The sequence below is a fragment of the Lipotes vexillifer genome, unplaced genomic scaffold (genome assembly GCF_000442215.2).
Source record: "Lipotes vexillifer unplaced genomic scaffold, Lipotes_vexillifer_v1.1 scaffold382, whole genome shotgun sequence".
Taxonomy (NCBI): Eukaryota; Metazoa; Chordata; class Mammalia; order Artiodactyla; family Lipotidae; genus Lipotes; species Lipotes vexillifer.
The window spans coordinates 9,446,926-9,462,563 of NW_006780611.1; the positions used below are offsets into that span (position 1 = coordinate 9,446,926).

The window sequence follows — 15,638 nt, forward strand, 5'->3', positions numbered from 1 at the left end:
CCCCGCCGCCGCCAGCCATTGGTACACGGCTCTGACGTGCACCCAGGCTGGGCCTGCAGCTCAACGCTTCCGGCTCCATCAGATGCTGTGGGTGCAGCTCTGCTCACACGCCGTAAAGATCGGAATCTCCCACCTCCCACAGGCAGCCCCTTCCGACGTTTAACAACTCACACGCTATTAGAAAGTTCTTTCCGATCCTGAGCAGAAATCTGTCTCCTGATCACTCCGCACAAACTCCTTCACCTGTCTGTGCTTTATTTCCTCATCTCCAAAGTGGGAACTAACAATAGGACCCAGTGAACCTTCAGACACAGATCCCTGCCTGGTGGCACTGGGGGGCACGTGGGGGGTGACCACCGTGAGGGCCTCTCTCAGGAGTTAATGCCTTGCAAGTTCCCATCTGGCACTTAGCAGCTAGCGGGTTTTATAGGGTCACCTGGGCCCCTCCACCTGGGTCCTGCTGGGTTCCCTGCGATGGGCTGAGACCTACAAACCTATAGGACTGACATGGAGCACTTCCTGAAGCATCAATTTACTTGACAATAAGTAATTTTAAATACTGTTTTTGAAAAAAATGTTGCTTTTGTACTAAAACAAACATGAGACTATTGTGGATTTGACTGCAGAATTCACCTAGATATTCAAAATAAGTTATGAGACATCTAATTGCTTACAAACTTCCAAACTCTGGGGGTACTGGGGTGGGAGTTTTCTACAGGGTAAAGATGTTTCCTGTAGGAAAGTTCCAGAAGTTCTTTTCTGGGCAGCGCACCTACCGTCGTTCACCTGACGTTTCTTCGACCTGCCCAGGGGCTGTGCAGGGTCCAGGGTGGAGGGGCAGGGGGAGAGCAGTAAGCACACAAAGGACTCCAACACAGCAGGTGCCTTGAGGCAGGACGCAGGAGCTCTGGAAGGTTCTTGAGCTCAGCACCATCTGGGCATGCTGAAGTGACAATTGCAAGACCGTGCGGAAACAGGCGGGGGCGCTGGCCTTGAGGCAATTCGTGGGGCCCTGAGGCCCACCCTGGCCCTGGCCCACCGAGTGACCTGGGAGAACAGGGCAAGAAGGGGCTGGATGAGCCAGCTGGTCCACACAGCCTGAAGGCAGGGGTGTCTCGGAGGCAGGAATGGAGTCCCTGAGCTGGTGTCAATACTCCTCAAAGCCGGCTGTCAGACACTGTGTCCCTCCTTGAGGAGGCTGCACGCCCAGAGGCTCATGGAAATGCCCTTCTTTGCTCCGGGCTGACATCACCTCTGCGTGGGAACAAAGCGCGGGCTCGTGCGTGCTCGTGCCGAGCCCGTCAGGATTGCCAGGGATCTGTGTCCTTGTTTGGCTTCAAAGCAGGGGGCCCAGAAAGAAGAATCATGAAAGATGCCCTTGCTGGAGGAAACGTCTGGGAGCCTGGTTGACAGCCTCCCTCTGGGCTTCGCTGAGAAGAGGCAATAACCACACCCACGGCCCAGCGTCTGGGTTCCCAGGGGAAGTGGCAAGTAGCACCTGCTGCACGCAAGGCCCCAGGCAGACCCTTCCTTACACATGACTTTACAGTGTTAGAGGGACAAGGTCTTAAGTCCCGTAAAGCGGGAAGAGGCGCTTTGTGGACTAGTATTCATAGAGTATCCTCCACGCAGACGAAACCAAAACGAGGCCGAGGAACCTTCTCAAGGTCTTCTGACCAGTGGGGAGCGGGAGTGGGAGGACTGGGTCCTGGTGGCCCGCAGCCCTGCCAGCCACACCACACTCACACGCCGAGAACCGGCCTTGCCTTCAGGAAGAGGAGGAGCTGGTGCGCAGCAGGGGAGGGCTGTCACCCTCTCCAGGTGTGCAGGGACCTGGGGGGACGCTGAGCAACCCAGCGCCCTCCCCTCAGGCTGTGAGGTGGCAGCACCGGTCCGGTCCGGAGGCCGGGTTCGCATCCTGGCTCTGCCACTCCCCGGCCTGGTGAGCTGGCGCTTCCAGCTGCTGAGCGGGGCAGGAGGCGGCGGCCACCTCCCAGGGCCACCGCGAGCTACACAAGACACCGTAGTCTATTAACACCATGACACATTATACCACCCTTTATTATCTCTTTACTGCTGTAAAAAAGTGATTCTATCTCTAGAGACCAAACAGCATACAGAGACATTCTCGGAAGAGAATCCCTTCGTGCCCAAGCCTCTGTGACTGATTTTAAATCTGCTCACCTGCACAACGGAGATGGCTTCTTAGTGGAGGGGGGTCAGGGCCCTCTGCTGAGATCCGCTTTTCTTCTGCTCATGCCGCGGCTCCCCTCAGAAACCGGCACCACAATGGGCCCTGCCCTGCCACAGGAAAGCATGTTCCTGGACCACAGGGCGAACAGGGAACCTCGGAACTGGCCTTTGACTTTTCAGAGTCCAAGCACGCTGGAGGCCGTGCACAGCAGCCAGTCCCTGGTGAGCTGTGTCTGGGGCATCATGGGGCAGGAGGCTGGGCACCAGGTTGGGGGGTGTTGGCAAGAACCCGGGGGGCCTCAGAGACTGACAAGAAAGTTTGAGTTCTACTCCACCTCTGACTGTGTGACTTGGACAAGGTGTGAATCTCCTGAGCCTGCTTCCTCCTCTGGAAACACGAAGGGCAATTCCAGCTGACAGCCCTGGTGGCACCCCTTCCCCACTGAAGGCAGAGAACATGCATGAAATGGTCTAACTGAGGGCCTGGGCTGGCCTGATCCCGACCCGAAGTGTCTGTAAAAACAGTGCACGTCTCCAAAGCCCTCGACCACCCAGAGCAGCAGGTCTCCAGGAGCCTCTTCCCTTTTGGAACCATTCTCCACTGTTCTCTGTTTCCAGTGAGCCCCGAGGCCTGGCCTAAGACCTGCCTGTTACCGTGGAGCTGGCAGAGACTCGCAGTCAGTGGTTCAGGCTGCAGTCTTAGCAGCCCCCAGCCTGGGGCGCTCCCCAGCTCCCGCGGGAAAGCAGGGCAGGACTAGCTCAGTCCGACTCAGGGCCTCGCCACTCCCGGAGGGGCCTGGCAGGGGCGGCCCCTGCCGCCACTCACGCCGGGCACACCTCCCCTCTTCACCCGGCCCCGGGGAGCCAGCCCTGCCCAGCCTGCCCACTCTGGTGGGCTCCAGGACCAATGCCCCTCTTGGACCAGTTCTCTCTGGTTCCTTTCCACCTGACTGCCCCCTCTGCAGCCATCCCAGTGCCCCTGAGCCCAAGGATGCCTAGGGACGGGGCCCAGGGACAGGTGCAGGCCTCGAAGGTGCAGACGCCGACTGGGGTTCCACTCTGGAGGCCGGGTGGAGAAGGCGGGAACCACCCCCCAGGGGCGAGGGGGCGCTAGCAGTGGCCACAGGCTCCTCCAGGGGAGATGGTGGCGGGAAGGGGGTGGCCTTGGGAAAGCAGTGGCTGCCACTCGCGGGGCTCATGGGCTGCCGCACTTGTGCCCCTTGTTCTGAGAAACAGCAATGGTCGTGGCTGAGGCTGCCCGGGGGACTGCCTCCGGACCCTGTGCAGCCGCCGTGGCAAGGGGTCCGGTCTGCGTCAGTGCACTGAGAGAACACTCTCTACAGCACCACAGGCTGTGGAGTGAGAGTACGATGCAGGCTGAGCACCAGGCCTCTGCTGGCCCCTGGGGCACAGGCAAATGGCAGGAAAAGGCCCGTCCTGCCCGGAGCTGGGCCCCGTCCCCAGGCAAGGTCCTGCTCGGGCTGCACTCCGTGGCCGGGCTACGGCGCCATCACCACACTCTGCTCGCCATGGTCCACGCTCCAGAGGCGGTAGAACTCCGCAAAGTCCACGTAAGGCTCGACACGGCCATCCTCGCCGGGCGGGAGCGAGTGGGCGGGCCGGGAGCGGAAAAGGCCCCCGTCAGAGCTGGAGCTGCTGCTCTGGGTGTGCGTGTTGGTGGACTGCAGGGTCAGGGTCGGGCTCTGGCTGGGAGCACAACAGAGGCAAATCAGTCACAGGCCGCGGCGTCTGGCCGCCCCTCAGGGCACAGCCAGCTGGCCGGATGTTCTTCGGCGCAGAGAAAAGTCAAATGTATTTTTGAAGCTCTAGCCACATGTAGCTCTTTAAATTAACTAGAATGAAATAAAATGGACCCCTCACTTCAGTGCTCAATAATCACGCGTGACTAGTGGCTACTGCGTAGGATGCAGAACTTGCCACCTGCAGAGCAGCGCCGAGCTGGGCGCCATCGACTCCAACCTCTCCAAATCCATCCCAGACCAAACCCCACTGGTCACAGGCAGGCCAGGGCTCTTCTCCCAGAAAACCTCCCTACTCCCTCCTCCTCGTTCCTCTCGCAAGCTGGGTGAGGACGGGCTCCCCATGTTCCCAGAGCTCCCCGGGCACCCACCCTCTGCCACACAGTCTGTAACATCTGGGAATTACCTGCTAACCCACTGTCCTGCACACTCCCAGCACTCAGAGCTGGGCCAGCCCGGCAGCGGGGTGGGGGGGCAACTAAGCTCTGACACAGGCTGGAGGGACCCAGGGAGCTGGAGGCACAGAAGAATGGCTGGTTCTCCTGCCTGGTCTGGGATGGCTGCTACATGCCCTGCCTTTGTGGACACAGCTGGTGGCTCCTCTGAGCAGCCCGGCAGGGGTGGGGAGGCCACCCGTACAATGCTCAGGATGCCCATCACTCAGCTGCCTGGCAGGCCCCTCCAGCCCACAGGGGTGGCGGCAGCAGTGGTGGCAGTGGCAGCAGCCTGGGGGCAGGGAGAAGGAAAGGCCCCCTGTGAGGCACAGGGAAACCTTCCTGGTGGCCCTTCCAACCGGCCAGATCCTGAGTGGGCTGGGTGGGGCACCTCTATTATTCTGTGCAGGGCAGGAATGTGGAAACCAGAGCCTAGCCCCCTGGTGTGGCAGGTGGGGGTACATTCCCCAGACATGGAGGGGGCGGGGCAGACACCAGACCTGTCAGGCAGGTCTGCCAGGAGTGAGGAGGGGGCCCGCCCACCACACCCGCAGACTCCAGACCCCCTGCTGCCTCCACCCCTCCCCCAGCCTGAAACTAGAGAACTCGCTTCAAAGCTAAAATCGTATGCTTTAGTCAGAGAGCACTGGCTCTCATAAGCCGACACAGGCCAAACAATGTCCCACAAGCACAGATACCATGGGGGAGGCCCCCCAAATCACACACTCCAAGACGGGAGAAGAGAAAAGAACAAGAGGACAACCTTCCCATTAAATGAAAACGAATACATGGCACCTGCAAGAAGAAATGAGCAGCAGGCTGTCAGCATGAGCTGCCTGTCTCCACCCCCTCCCTTCCGGCTTCAAGGAGCTGCTGGAACCTGCAGTCCTGCCTGGGAGGCTAGGGAGGCCTCCCCAGGGATGGAACTGGAGGATTTGAGAGGAACAAGACCCCAGCACATCTCAGGGCGTCTCAACCAAGGTTCCTCAGGCACAGGACGTGGCCCTACGGCCACCCCTGTCCAGGGACCCAGGGCTGTGCCCAGGAAGCAGGCCTGAGATGGCTGGGGCTGGGGGTGGCCGCTTACTTGGTGAGGGTGGGAGTGGCTTCGTCCAGGGTGGAGGCGCTGTGGGCCCCGTTGACTAGCTGGCCCTGGGAGGGCATGACGAGGGACAGGGTCACGCTGGTTTTGCTGGTGCTCTGGGCGCTTGAGTAAGGCACGGATACGGGGTACACGCGTCCTCCTGCAGCTTTGAGAGGAAGAGAGTGCTGGGCTACAGGGCGCGGCTCGGGGGGACCCTGGGGTGGCAGCAACAGGGCCGCTCCAGGGCCTGAGAAGGTAGGCGGTGGCCCGGCTCGGATCCCCTAGCTTGACTCTCTGCCTCTTAGGACAGCGAAGGAGTATCTGTGGCAGAGACTCTTCTGGGCCAGGCAGGGGCCTCCACTCAGCAGCAAAGCACTGCTGGTGCTCAAAGCAGGAAGAGAAGTGCTGAGCTGCCTCAACGAAAGGGTTACTGCCTGGCTTCCCACGGTGCTTTAACCCAAAGGCTAAGTATGCTCCTAGTTGAGGTTGGCCCAACAAAAATATGGTTGCAATAACAAGCTAGAGAAACTCCAGTAACCCCGGTGTCCATGGGAGAACAAATCCATCTGATGCTTGAGTGCTAGGGCTTGCTTGTTTGAAAAAAAGAAAAAGAAATGCAGCCCCCAGGAACTGATGGTCTTGACACTAAAGCAGCACTGGGAGGGAGAACAAAAGAATAATTCTTCCTGGGCGACATGATTTAGAATTAAAAAGGCAGAGAATAAAGCGTCTCTCCCTCACCTCTGACATGCCCAACCTTGGCTAGGTCCCTTCCTTCTAGGGCCTCAGTTTCCTTTCTGTAAAAGGGTTGTTAATGAGGACGAAAGGAAATATGCGGGCGAGGTGGCTGGCGCACAGCAGGCACTGAGCCCGCAGCTGCCGCTGTCCGCGATGTGGCCCGTGGGGCTGCAAAGTGCTTCCCGTGCACTCAGGTCTTTCAAAGGAGGCCAGGGCAGGTGGTATTGTCCTCATTTCACAGACAAAAAGGGAAAAATAAGCACAGCTCAGACAGCTTTAAAGTCAGGGCCCGGCCTGGAACTGCTCAAAGCCAGGCCTCCCGACTCCACTCCGCCCCAGGCAGCAAGGCCCGTGGACTCGCCACGACCCCAACCCCGGACGGCCTCGGGCACAGGCCTGCGGCACACATACCTGGGGGGGCGGTGGGTGCCGCCTGGCTCATTTCTCCCAGGGGGTAGCCAAAGTTCCGCACCAGCAGGGTCATGTCCTCGTGCCTTGGGCAGAACTTGGCACGCTCCCCGCCACTGGCGAAGGTGTCACTGTGGATGCGTTTCACCCGGTCCACCACGGCCTGGGCCACTGCATCCAGGGAAGTCTGCTTGGCGAACTCCGTGTCGATCATGGCGGCGATCTCCTGGGGGCGACGGGAGCACAAACCTGGTGAGGAACGAGGGGCCCAGGGAGCGCGGGCCACACCTCCACAGCCGCATCAGGACACTTAGGGGTCCCCAGCCCAGCAAGTGGGGGCCCAGGGAACGCGGGCCACACCTCCACAGCCGCATCAGGACACTTCCAGCAAGTGGGGGCCCAGGGAGTGCAGGCCACACCTCCACAGCCGCATCAGAGGTCCCCAGCCCAGGAAGTGGGGGCCCAGGGAGCGTGGGCCACACCTCCACAGCCACATCAGGACACTTAGGGGTCCCCAGCCCAGCAAGTGGGGGCCCAGGGAGTGCGGGCCACACCTCCACAGCCGCATCAGGGGTCCCCAGCCCAGCAAGTGGGGGCCCAGGGAGCGGGGGCCACACCTCCACAGCCTCATCAGGGGTCCCCAGCCAAGCAAGTGGACGTCCCCACCAGCCAAGCCTGCAACCTGAGCTTCTCAAGGTATTCAGGATAATTCTGGAACTTTCTCAGAAAAGGTGTGACCTTGTGATTTCTCTGATTTTTGGCTTCCACACACCAAAAAAATGGGGGATAATATCCACCTCACTGCATTACAGTGAGGATTAAATAACATAATGGATGTGAGGGCACTTAAAAGCTCAGTACAAATTGTCATTATTATTCAGCTTTCTTTCCTGGAACAAACTTATTGTAGGAGATGATATGTCGATTTTGTCAGAAATTGAGGATACAGGATGAAGAGAGGGTCCCTGCCCTCAGAGAAGTCCACTGTCCAGTGTATTCTAGAACCCAGTAGAAGCCACTGGATAGTCTTATCACGAAGAGCAAAGAAAGGAAAAAAAAATCACATTTATGGTAAAAGATAAAAAATATAAACACAAAATCCTCTACGTGATGGCTGGCTGCAGCCTCTTGGAGGTAGGAGGGCAGGGGCAGGTAACGGGAAATGACGTGGGCCCGGTCCGGGGGGCTCAGCTCCAGCACTGAGCAGCTTTGTCACCTCAGGCGAGACCCTGAACTCTGTGAGCCCCAAGGTCCCTCGCCTGACATGGCAGCGAGCCCCTGCCCCACCATGTTATAAGGCTACTGGAAGGAATGAGATAAAACAGATGAAAAACCTTGAACACAGGTATTAGGAGACGGTGAGGCGCCTAAGACTTTCCCTCATTATTTTTAATTAGGACAGAGCAGAAAAGGTTACCTTCTCACCAGAATCACAGATGGAAGGAGAAACACAAGCTGAATTTCTCTGACCCAGCAAGCTCAGGTCAGGTAAAGGCAGCTCCCTTCAAGGTCACCCTCAATGTGACTGCCTCCAAGTCCTGCTTTAGTGACGACCGTCTGACACGTGCATCAAGGTGCAGGAAAAAGCAGCAGCTGCCCCTGGCTGAGAACCTATGTCTACCACGCCCAGCCTTCATCACAACCCCACAAAGGCAGATGTCATCATCCCCATCTCAGAAACAAGGAATGAACTGTATATCATCTGCAGCTCAAAGAGGGAAGCGACGGAAGCAGTGGAGCGGGACCTGGGCGGGCCGCACAACTCCTTGGCCAGCGCTCTAGGTACCAGGCCGCGCCCCTGCTGGGCTTTCCTCCGCGGCCCACCCGGGCCCTTCCCAGACAGTCTCCAGAGCCACGTGTGCCTGTGGAAATTCATTTCCCTCACCCTCTTCCCTTAGGCTTTGCTCAGGACCCTGGGGACTGGCACTGCTTTAAGCCCAGAGGAGCAAAGCTTTTGGGTAGGATGGGTGTTCTTGGAACTCTGGGCTTTTTCTTCCCCCAACTTTGAACCCAGAGAAGATGTCTGGTGAAAGCATGTGCGAATCAGAGCTCTGGGGAGCATGCCATCCTGCAGGCTGGCCAGCTATGCTCTGCTCGGGCCCAGCTCACCTGGTTGGCCTGCCCAGGCCCGTGGGCTGCCTCCAGGGCCTTGTACAGCCCCTCGGACATCAGCACCAGGAAGCCAGTCACCCCATCCAGGGGCTGTGCACCGTGGATTTCAGGCTCTGCGATGATGGGCTTGGACTTGGCAGCGCTGTGGGAAGAGAGCAGAGGGCACAGCTGTGCTTGGAATGGCCCCCTGGGGACATTTATTCTGGTGAGAAGAATCTACATCCAGAATGTAAAATAAAACACACATCTGACAAGAGGAAAAGAAAGAGAGGAGAGAGAAAACCAGAAAAACAGACCTGTCTTCTGAGGGCAGCTCTTAAAATAAAGCTCAGAGGGCCAGGAAAGCCAGGGGGAGGCTGGGGTCACAACGGCCAAGGTCAAATGCCCAATCCTGGTCCCACTCCGCATTTCCTGTCCACAGAGCTGGGGGGTGGCAGGGGGAGGGTGGGACAGCCAGAGGGATGAGTTCTCTTTTAAAAGCCCACTCCTCTTGGGCTCCTCCAAGCTGACCCATGCCCCACATACACTCTAGCTGCAGAGGGACTATGAACTGATGCACCATCAGAACTGGTCACTGTCAGGAAGCTCCAACATGCACACATGCACACAGGGCAAGGATAAGAAGATGTTCCTGGCAACAGGATTTGAAAGAGTGAGTCTGGCAACATCCTGAAGGTCGGTCCACCAGTAGGGGTGGGTTAGGTGAGTGCTGACAGCTACACACTGGAATCCTAGCAACTGTTACCAAGAATGCTGCCAGCCTAAATTGTAGGTGTGCAGGAATGGAGGAGTGGGTGCCTATACTGAAGAAAGTGAGGTGCACAACACTGGGCGCAGAATGCTAGCATTTGTGGGTGTTTTGAAAAAGCAACTGGCTCCCTCTCCATCCCCAACAAGCACGCGCCACGCACAGTGCATGTGGCGCGCACACACACACGCGCGCACGTACACAGAAACTCCAGGGCAGGATACCTCAGAAACTAGCAGCTTCTGAGGAAGAAGTCTGGGCTTGGGGTGGGAGGAAGATTCACTTTTCACTGCATATCCTGGGCACTGTTTGAATTGTTTTAAACCACAGATGGACCTTTCCATAAAGCAAACAGAACCCGACAAATTAGAGACAAAAGGTTCCAAATGTAATTATTTAAACCTTGTGAGGGTAAGGAGCTGTAACATGTTTTCTAAGACACAAGGTGGGCATCTCACACACACACACACACACACACACACACACACACACACACACACACACACACACACACAGAGTGTTCTCGCATACAGGGTCGCCGTAGTTCAGGACACAAGCTCTGAATTCAGCCTGCCTGGCTTCAAGTCTTGCCTAAGCCCACTATTAGCCCTGAGACCAGGCAGGCTACCTAGTGTCTACATATGTCAGTTTCCTCATATGAAAATACCTCTGGGGCAGTAACAGCACCCACTTCATAGGGCCTGAGGACTGAATAAGAGAATGGATGTAAAACACTGCGCATGGGCTTGGATGAAGGCTCACGTTATTATCATCGTCTGTTTGCTATGAGCAGTGGGTGGCATCCAGAAGGGACAACCCATCTGGCAGCCCCGCCCTGGCCCCAGTCATGACAATACCGACCAATAGGCCTTCGGTCTGTCTCTATCCACACCAGGCAGCTCATGCGAACTCTGGCCTCTCCTGCCAGGCCCTGTGGCATTGGTTGCTGCCCTTGGCCTTGGCCCAGCTCCCCACCTAACCCCTTGCCAGCCTAGCTCTACAGGACCCCAATTCCTGGCCTGCTGCCTTCCGGGTCCAGGGCCTGCCCCACACCAACCTCTCCGGGAGAACGAAAGGATCCCCTTGGGCTCCAAACTACCTCAACTGTACCTTTTGTCCCTAGAGCCTAAAATCTGCATCTGCCCCAGGCCTCTGGTCTCACAAATGGGGGCAGCGGGGCCAGCCACTCACCTGAGTAGGTCGATGTCAGTGTAGCCGTATTTGACCTTGTAGTCCCCAATGCGCCTGGTGCTCTCCTGCCCACAGATGACCCCCACTTGCTTGATCTTTCCTGCATCCAAACCTACCAGAGGAAGAACACCACGATAACCTCAGAGTTTGTTCATAAAGAAGAACCAAAAGAAGGGGATACAGACATATCCACAAAAACAAGGCACTGAACAGGAAGTGAAATCATAGCAGGCACCTTGGAGGGCAGTTAGCCCAAAGTCCCCCAGTGTTCTCAGCCCCCATCCCCATCAGAACACCCGTGGCGCAGAGTCCTCCCCTACGGGACAGCAGATCTAGCACCGCCCAGCTCAGCTCCCTCTGCAGCCTGGGCTCACAGGGAAGGGAGGGGGTGGCCATGGCGGCAGCTGGAGCCCCAGGACTTCTTTGGCCTCTCAGTCTCCACCAATAACAGTGCATACCAGAGACTCCTGGAAGCATTTCACATGTAATAACTCTTTCAATCCTCACAACACCCTGAGGTTAAGTGTTACTATTATCCTCATTACACAGAAGGGGAAACTGAGGCACAGAAAACTTGAGTAAGTTCCAAAATCACCAACTAGTTAGTGGAAGAGCTGGGATTCAACCCCAGGCAGGCTGGTCCCAAACCCAAGGTCACAGCCCGGCCACTTCATGCCTTTCTCTACATGGCCAACAGAAGGCACAGGGTGAGCCACCAGGCCCCGCCCCACACTCACCCAGCTGTGAGAGCCGGAAGAGCTCATCCTCATTCTCCGTGGTGTGGTCTACGTTCAACTGTGTCACCTGAAGACCATCCACCGTGGATTTGCATAAAAGCGCACGGTTTGTGCCTGCAGAAGAATTCGAGCAGCTGAGCAGAGACTGAGAGCACAGCGAAAAACGGGACACGATGAGAAAAGAGAGAAAAGGCAAGCATCTCACACGTGGAAATCCTTGAAATGAGCAAAGAAAATAGGCTCAGACCACTGGAGCCAGTCACCAGTCAGGGAGAGCTGATAATATTAAGGAATTAGGTTAAACTTTTCCAGTGACATCCGAGGACAATTATGATTAGGATTTTAATGAGACCTTTTCTCTAAGGAGTCACACTGCAGTATTTACATACGGTTTGCTTAACAACAACGCGGGGACAGAGGGCTGTAGATGAAGTGATGCTGGCCGGGGGAGGATGCTGGGGCTGGGGGATGGGCACACAGCAGTTCATTAAATGCTCTTCACTCTGCTGTTTATGACAGTTTTGAATTTTTTCCGAAACGAAATCTTAAGGAAAGGAGGAAGAGGAGAGGGACCGTATCAGTGGGGTCTCTCCAGAGCCCCTGCAGTAAACTGCACCGAGGGCACCGCCTTCTCGGGCTCCCACATGGCCCTTCTTCACCTACAAATCCAACGTCCCTGTGACCTCCTACCCTCCAGCCCACACCCAGCCCATCTTGCCGCCCTTCATGCCAAGTGGGTCTTCCACAGCCGGGCAACCTCTTCCAGACAAGGAAGCCACTGAGGCAGCCCAGAGAGGGGACACAACTCCCAAGGCCACAAGCCGGTTAGGGGCACCGGGGGGACTCAGGCCGGGACACCAGCCTCTCAGCAGGTGCTTCGAATGCCCGGCCTGGGACTGAGACGTCCTATGCAGTCAACGGGAAACACTTAGTGGTCTCAGGACGCTCGACGTGGAGGTCTTCCGTGTCTGGGAAGCAGACCACCCAAAGGACACACGGATCCCGAGGCTGACCTTCCCCCCTGCTCTCCCGCCTCGGGACAGGCAGGTGGCTCACCGACATTGGCGACATAGAGCCTGTTGTTGAGGAGGACTGCCACCACGGCCATGGCTCCTCCCGAAATCTCCTTCTCCAACGTCCTGAGTCTTTCGAGGATCTTCTGATACTGAGGAGGCAGCTGGTGCTGAGGGGTGCCCTAGAAGCCATCATCGGCGGTCAGAGCAGGCCAGGGCCTTAGAGAGCATCTCACCAACCTCCCCTCCCTTAAAGACAGAGCATCTGAGGCCCGGCCGGGAAGGAAGCTGGCTGCAGCTCCAGGGCAGGCTTCTTTCAGGAGAGCCAGGTGTGACCTAACTCGTCCGGTCGGCCCTGAAGGTACCTGCGCATGACGTGAGCAGGCAGGTGATGAGGCCTGGACAGATTCGGGCTGAGGACCGACCTGGAAGGAGCTTCTCTCACACCCTAGGCCCACCCCAAGTGGAGTTGCAGAGTATGGCTGCTCGTAGCCAGCCAAGGAGGGCCCTAGGAGGGCAGACCCGTTGCCACCTGCATCCCATCAGAAACTGTCCCCTAACGCCTGCTGCTCTGGCCCAGTTGTATCAATGGCCTGGGAAGGACATGGCAGACGAGTCCTTGCTCCTAGCAAAGCTGGACCTTGATCTGCTGCTCCTGGGGCACAGGCTGGGGACGTTACCTCAGGCAGCTGGGACTGGAGGCTCGCCTTCTCTGCCAATGCGTCATCGATGGACTCTAGGAAGCTCCTCTCCACCACATCAAAGGCCTGGAGGCAGAGGACAAGGCGGCAAAGGCCAGTTCAAACACCACTGTCATCTGATGCTGAAATGCTATTAACGGCAACAAGTTGCATCAACTGCAGGTTACCATGTGATGGGGCTTCACACAGCGCACCACCAGGCACTGCTGCTCCCGCAGAGCAAGGTCTGATGAAGATGGCCCCGTGGGGCTGGTGCCTTCCAGGTGGCAGTGCAGAGCGACCAGAGAGGTGGGACGCGGCAGAGAGGTGGGGAGCACAGGCTCAGAGTCAGGCTGCCTGAGGGTGACGGCCAGCTTGGCACTTGCTGGCCAGCCAGCGCAGCCTCCTCAGGGCTCGACGAAACAGAGGAAGTGCTGTTCTGAGAGTGACTGAGGGTGTCCGCCCTGAGCACCCAGCGCCCGGCTCAGACTAAGTCTAGGTCAGTGACAGCTAGTGTCATTGCCACATCCTGAAGGCCCCTCAACACAGCTCATGCTGCCGCCTTTCCCAAGGGCGCCAGCTGAGACTCACTGGCACTGGGCCCTAAGGCCATGGCCGGCGCGCGGGCCCGCAGGTGCCAAGGCAGGAAAATGGCTGGGAACGCTGTTTTCGAGGAAGAGGAATCCACACTTCTCATCTAAGACTAAGTGCCCCTGGACTTGCTTCCAAAAGGCGATGCCAGGAGGACAAACTCCAGAACAGCAGCAAGCAGAAACGCAGAAGCGGCAAACAAGCACAAGCCCAGCGGGAGCGAGGAGGCAGGGCCTGGGGAGCCCCCAGTGACCAGCGGCTGAGTGCCTGAGCCACGCAGAAGGAGAGGGTCACCCTCAATGACCTTGTCTCTAACAGGGCTCAGCAGCTGCCACCATACCCCACGTCCAAGGTGACGTCCATAATCCCCTTCCCCAGGAGCATCTCTTCCAGAGCCAACCCTGCCAGGTGTCGGGAAGGACTGCTGCTGGCTGCCCGGCCCTGCACCTGGGAAGTGGGGTGCCCCTGCCGCTGGGAGAGGGTTCTTCTGCAGAGACAAGGAGCCAGCGAGGTCTTCAGACCAGCCCCGGGCTAACCGCACGCTCTGCAGTCACAGGGCCGAGGCCCAGGGAACTCAGCTACGGCCAGCCAGCCCGAGCCCCAGTACCTGCAGCAGGACCCGCCGCACGTCGGCCTCAGTGTGCTCGGCGCTGAGCTGGCCCAGCAGGAGCTCCGCAGACAGCCGCTGGGCCACGAAGTTGGTTACCCGGTTGCCATCGTAGCCGTTGAAGACCCCGTACAGGAAGCAGTTGTTCTCACTCCTGACAGAGGGAGAGGGCAGGAGGTGGCCTGAGACCAGGGGCTCACAGAAGAGTGATGCCAGCTCCAGAGTGAGGGGGAGAAAGGAAAGGCATTGGGGAGACAAAAAACACAGCAGCTGTGGCTTCAGGTGCCCACGTGGGTCCCCCACTTTGACTATCACTGCACTCTGGCCGTGACTTTCTAGGATACCCCTGCCCCCTGTAGCAGGCCTTCAGCTGGTCTGAGTTCTAGATGTGGAAGGGACAGCAGCAGACACCACCTCCCGTGGGCCATATCACACTAGGAAGCCCCACGGAAAACAGCTGCAAAACTGCTTTCTCTTGCTTGCAAACCTACTTCTGGTGCCCAGGAGAGTGCTGCCAGCACGCTCACCTGAACTTGAGCCAGCTGTCCTCTGGTGGGTGGCTCTCAGTGCCCTTGCCATCGGCAGAGTAGCTGCGGTTGGAGGCTGAGCCAACTCCAGAGAGGTGGCAGAGCGGCAGGTCGTCCGTCCAGCTTGGCTGCTGCTCCTGGGAAGGACACCAGGAAACCAAACGCGTTACCTTCTCACCCAAGGCAGACCCCACCTCATCTGCTTTTTCTTCCCCAACAAAAACCTGGCAGGCCCGGAGCCCCACCCAGAGGGTTCCACTTCCTCCTGGAAAACAGTGATGCGTGTATGAACAAACACCTGCAGAAGGGTTTGCGTGGTTTATGGCTAATCCACAAACTTCCCCAGGAAACCTGAAAAAGACTAGAGTTTCCACATGCAAGGCTCAGCAGGGAACTCCAGGAGTGCGCTACGCTGTGGAACATGAGTGAAACACACATACACAAGTGAAGCAAACTCCTCGTATAAAAACTCTTTGGTGGTCCCCACCTTGCACTGCAATGGCTCTGACTCCAATCCCTTGTGCACTGGTTAAAACCGCAGATTTCCAGGCCCCTCCCACAGAATGTCTGACGCTGGCGGGGCTCAGGATATATGCAGTGTAGACAGCTCCTCCCAGGGGACTGATTCAAGCAACACAGATCCACACCTAGAGAAACTGACTTAGAAGCTCAGCCTCAGTCACTCTTCCTGGCACTGGGGTCTCCATGCCCTGGTCCCCACTCCACCCTGGTGTCCTCTCCCATCTGCCCCTCTGCCATATGCTTCTCCACTAGTACCAAATGCTTGCAGTACCCTGTCCACATCCCGCTCTTTC

The 15,638-nt window shown here is 57.7% G+C and overlaps 1 protein-coding gene across 1 annotated transcript in view; it reads right to left on the reverse strand.

Annotated features, from left to right (window-relative positions):
• Nucleotides 1-3,692: 3,692 nt before the first annotated feature.
• TAB1 (TGF-beta activated kinase 1 (MAP3K7) binding protein 1) overlaps nt 3,693-15,638 on the reverse strand; it is a 25,326-nt gene continuing 13,380 nt past the window's right edge. Inside the window, exons 2-11 of the mRNA XM_007453999.1 lie at nt 14,824-14,960; nt 14,297-14,450; nt 13,099-13,185; nt 12,462-12,600; nt 11,406-11,519; nt 10,669-10,780; nt 8,727-8,871; nt 6,621-6,843; nt 5,475-5,637; nt 3,693-3,900 (exon numbers count right to left, since the gene is read on the reverse strand). Of these exons, the coding sequence (XP_007454061.1) occupies nt 3,693-3,900; nt 5,475-5,637; nt 6,621-6,843; nt 8,727-8,871; nt 10,669-10,780; nt 11,406-11,519; nt 12,462-12,600; nt 13,099-13,185; nt 14,297-14,450; nt 14,824-14,960 (1,482 nt within the window). The remainder of the gene's footprint in view (nt 3,901-5,474; nt 5,638-6,620; nt 6,844-8,726; nt 8,872-10,668; nt 10,781-11,405; nt 11,520-12,461; nt 12,601-13,098; nt 13,186-14,296; nt 14,451-14,823; nt 14,961-15,638) is intronic.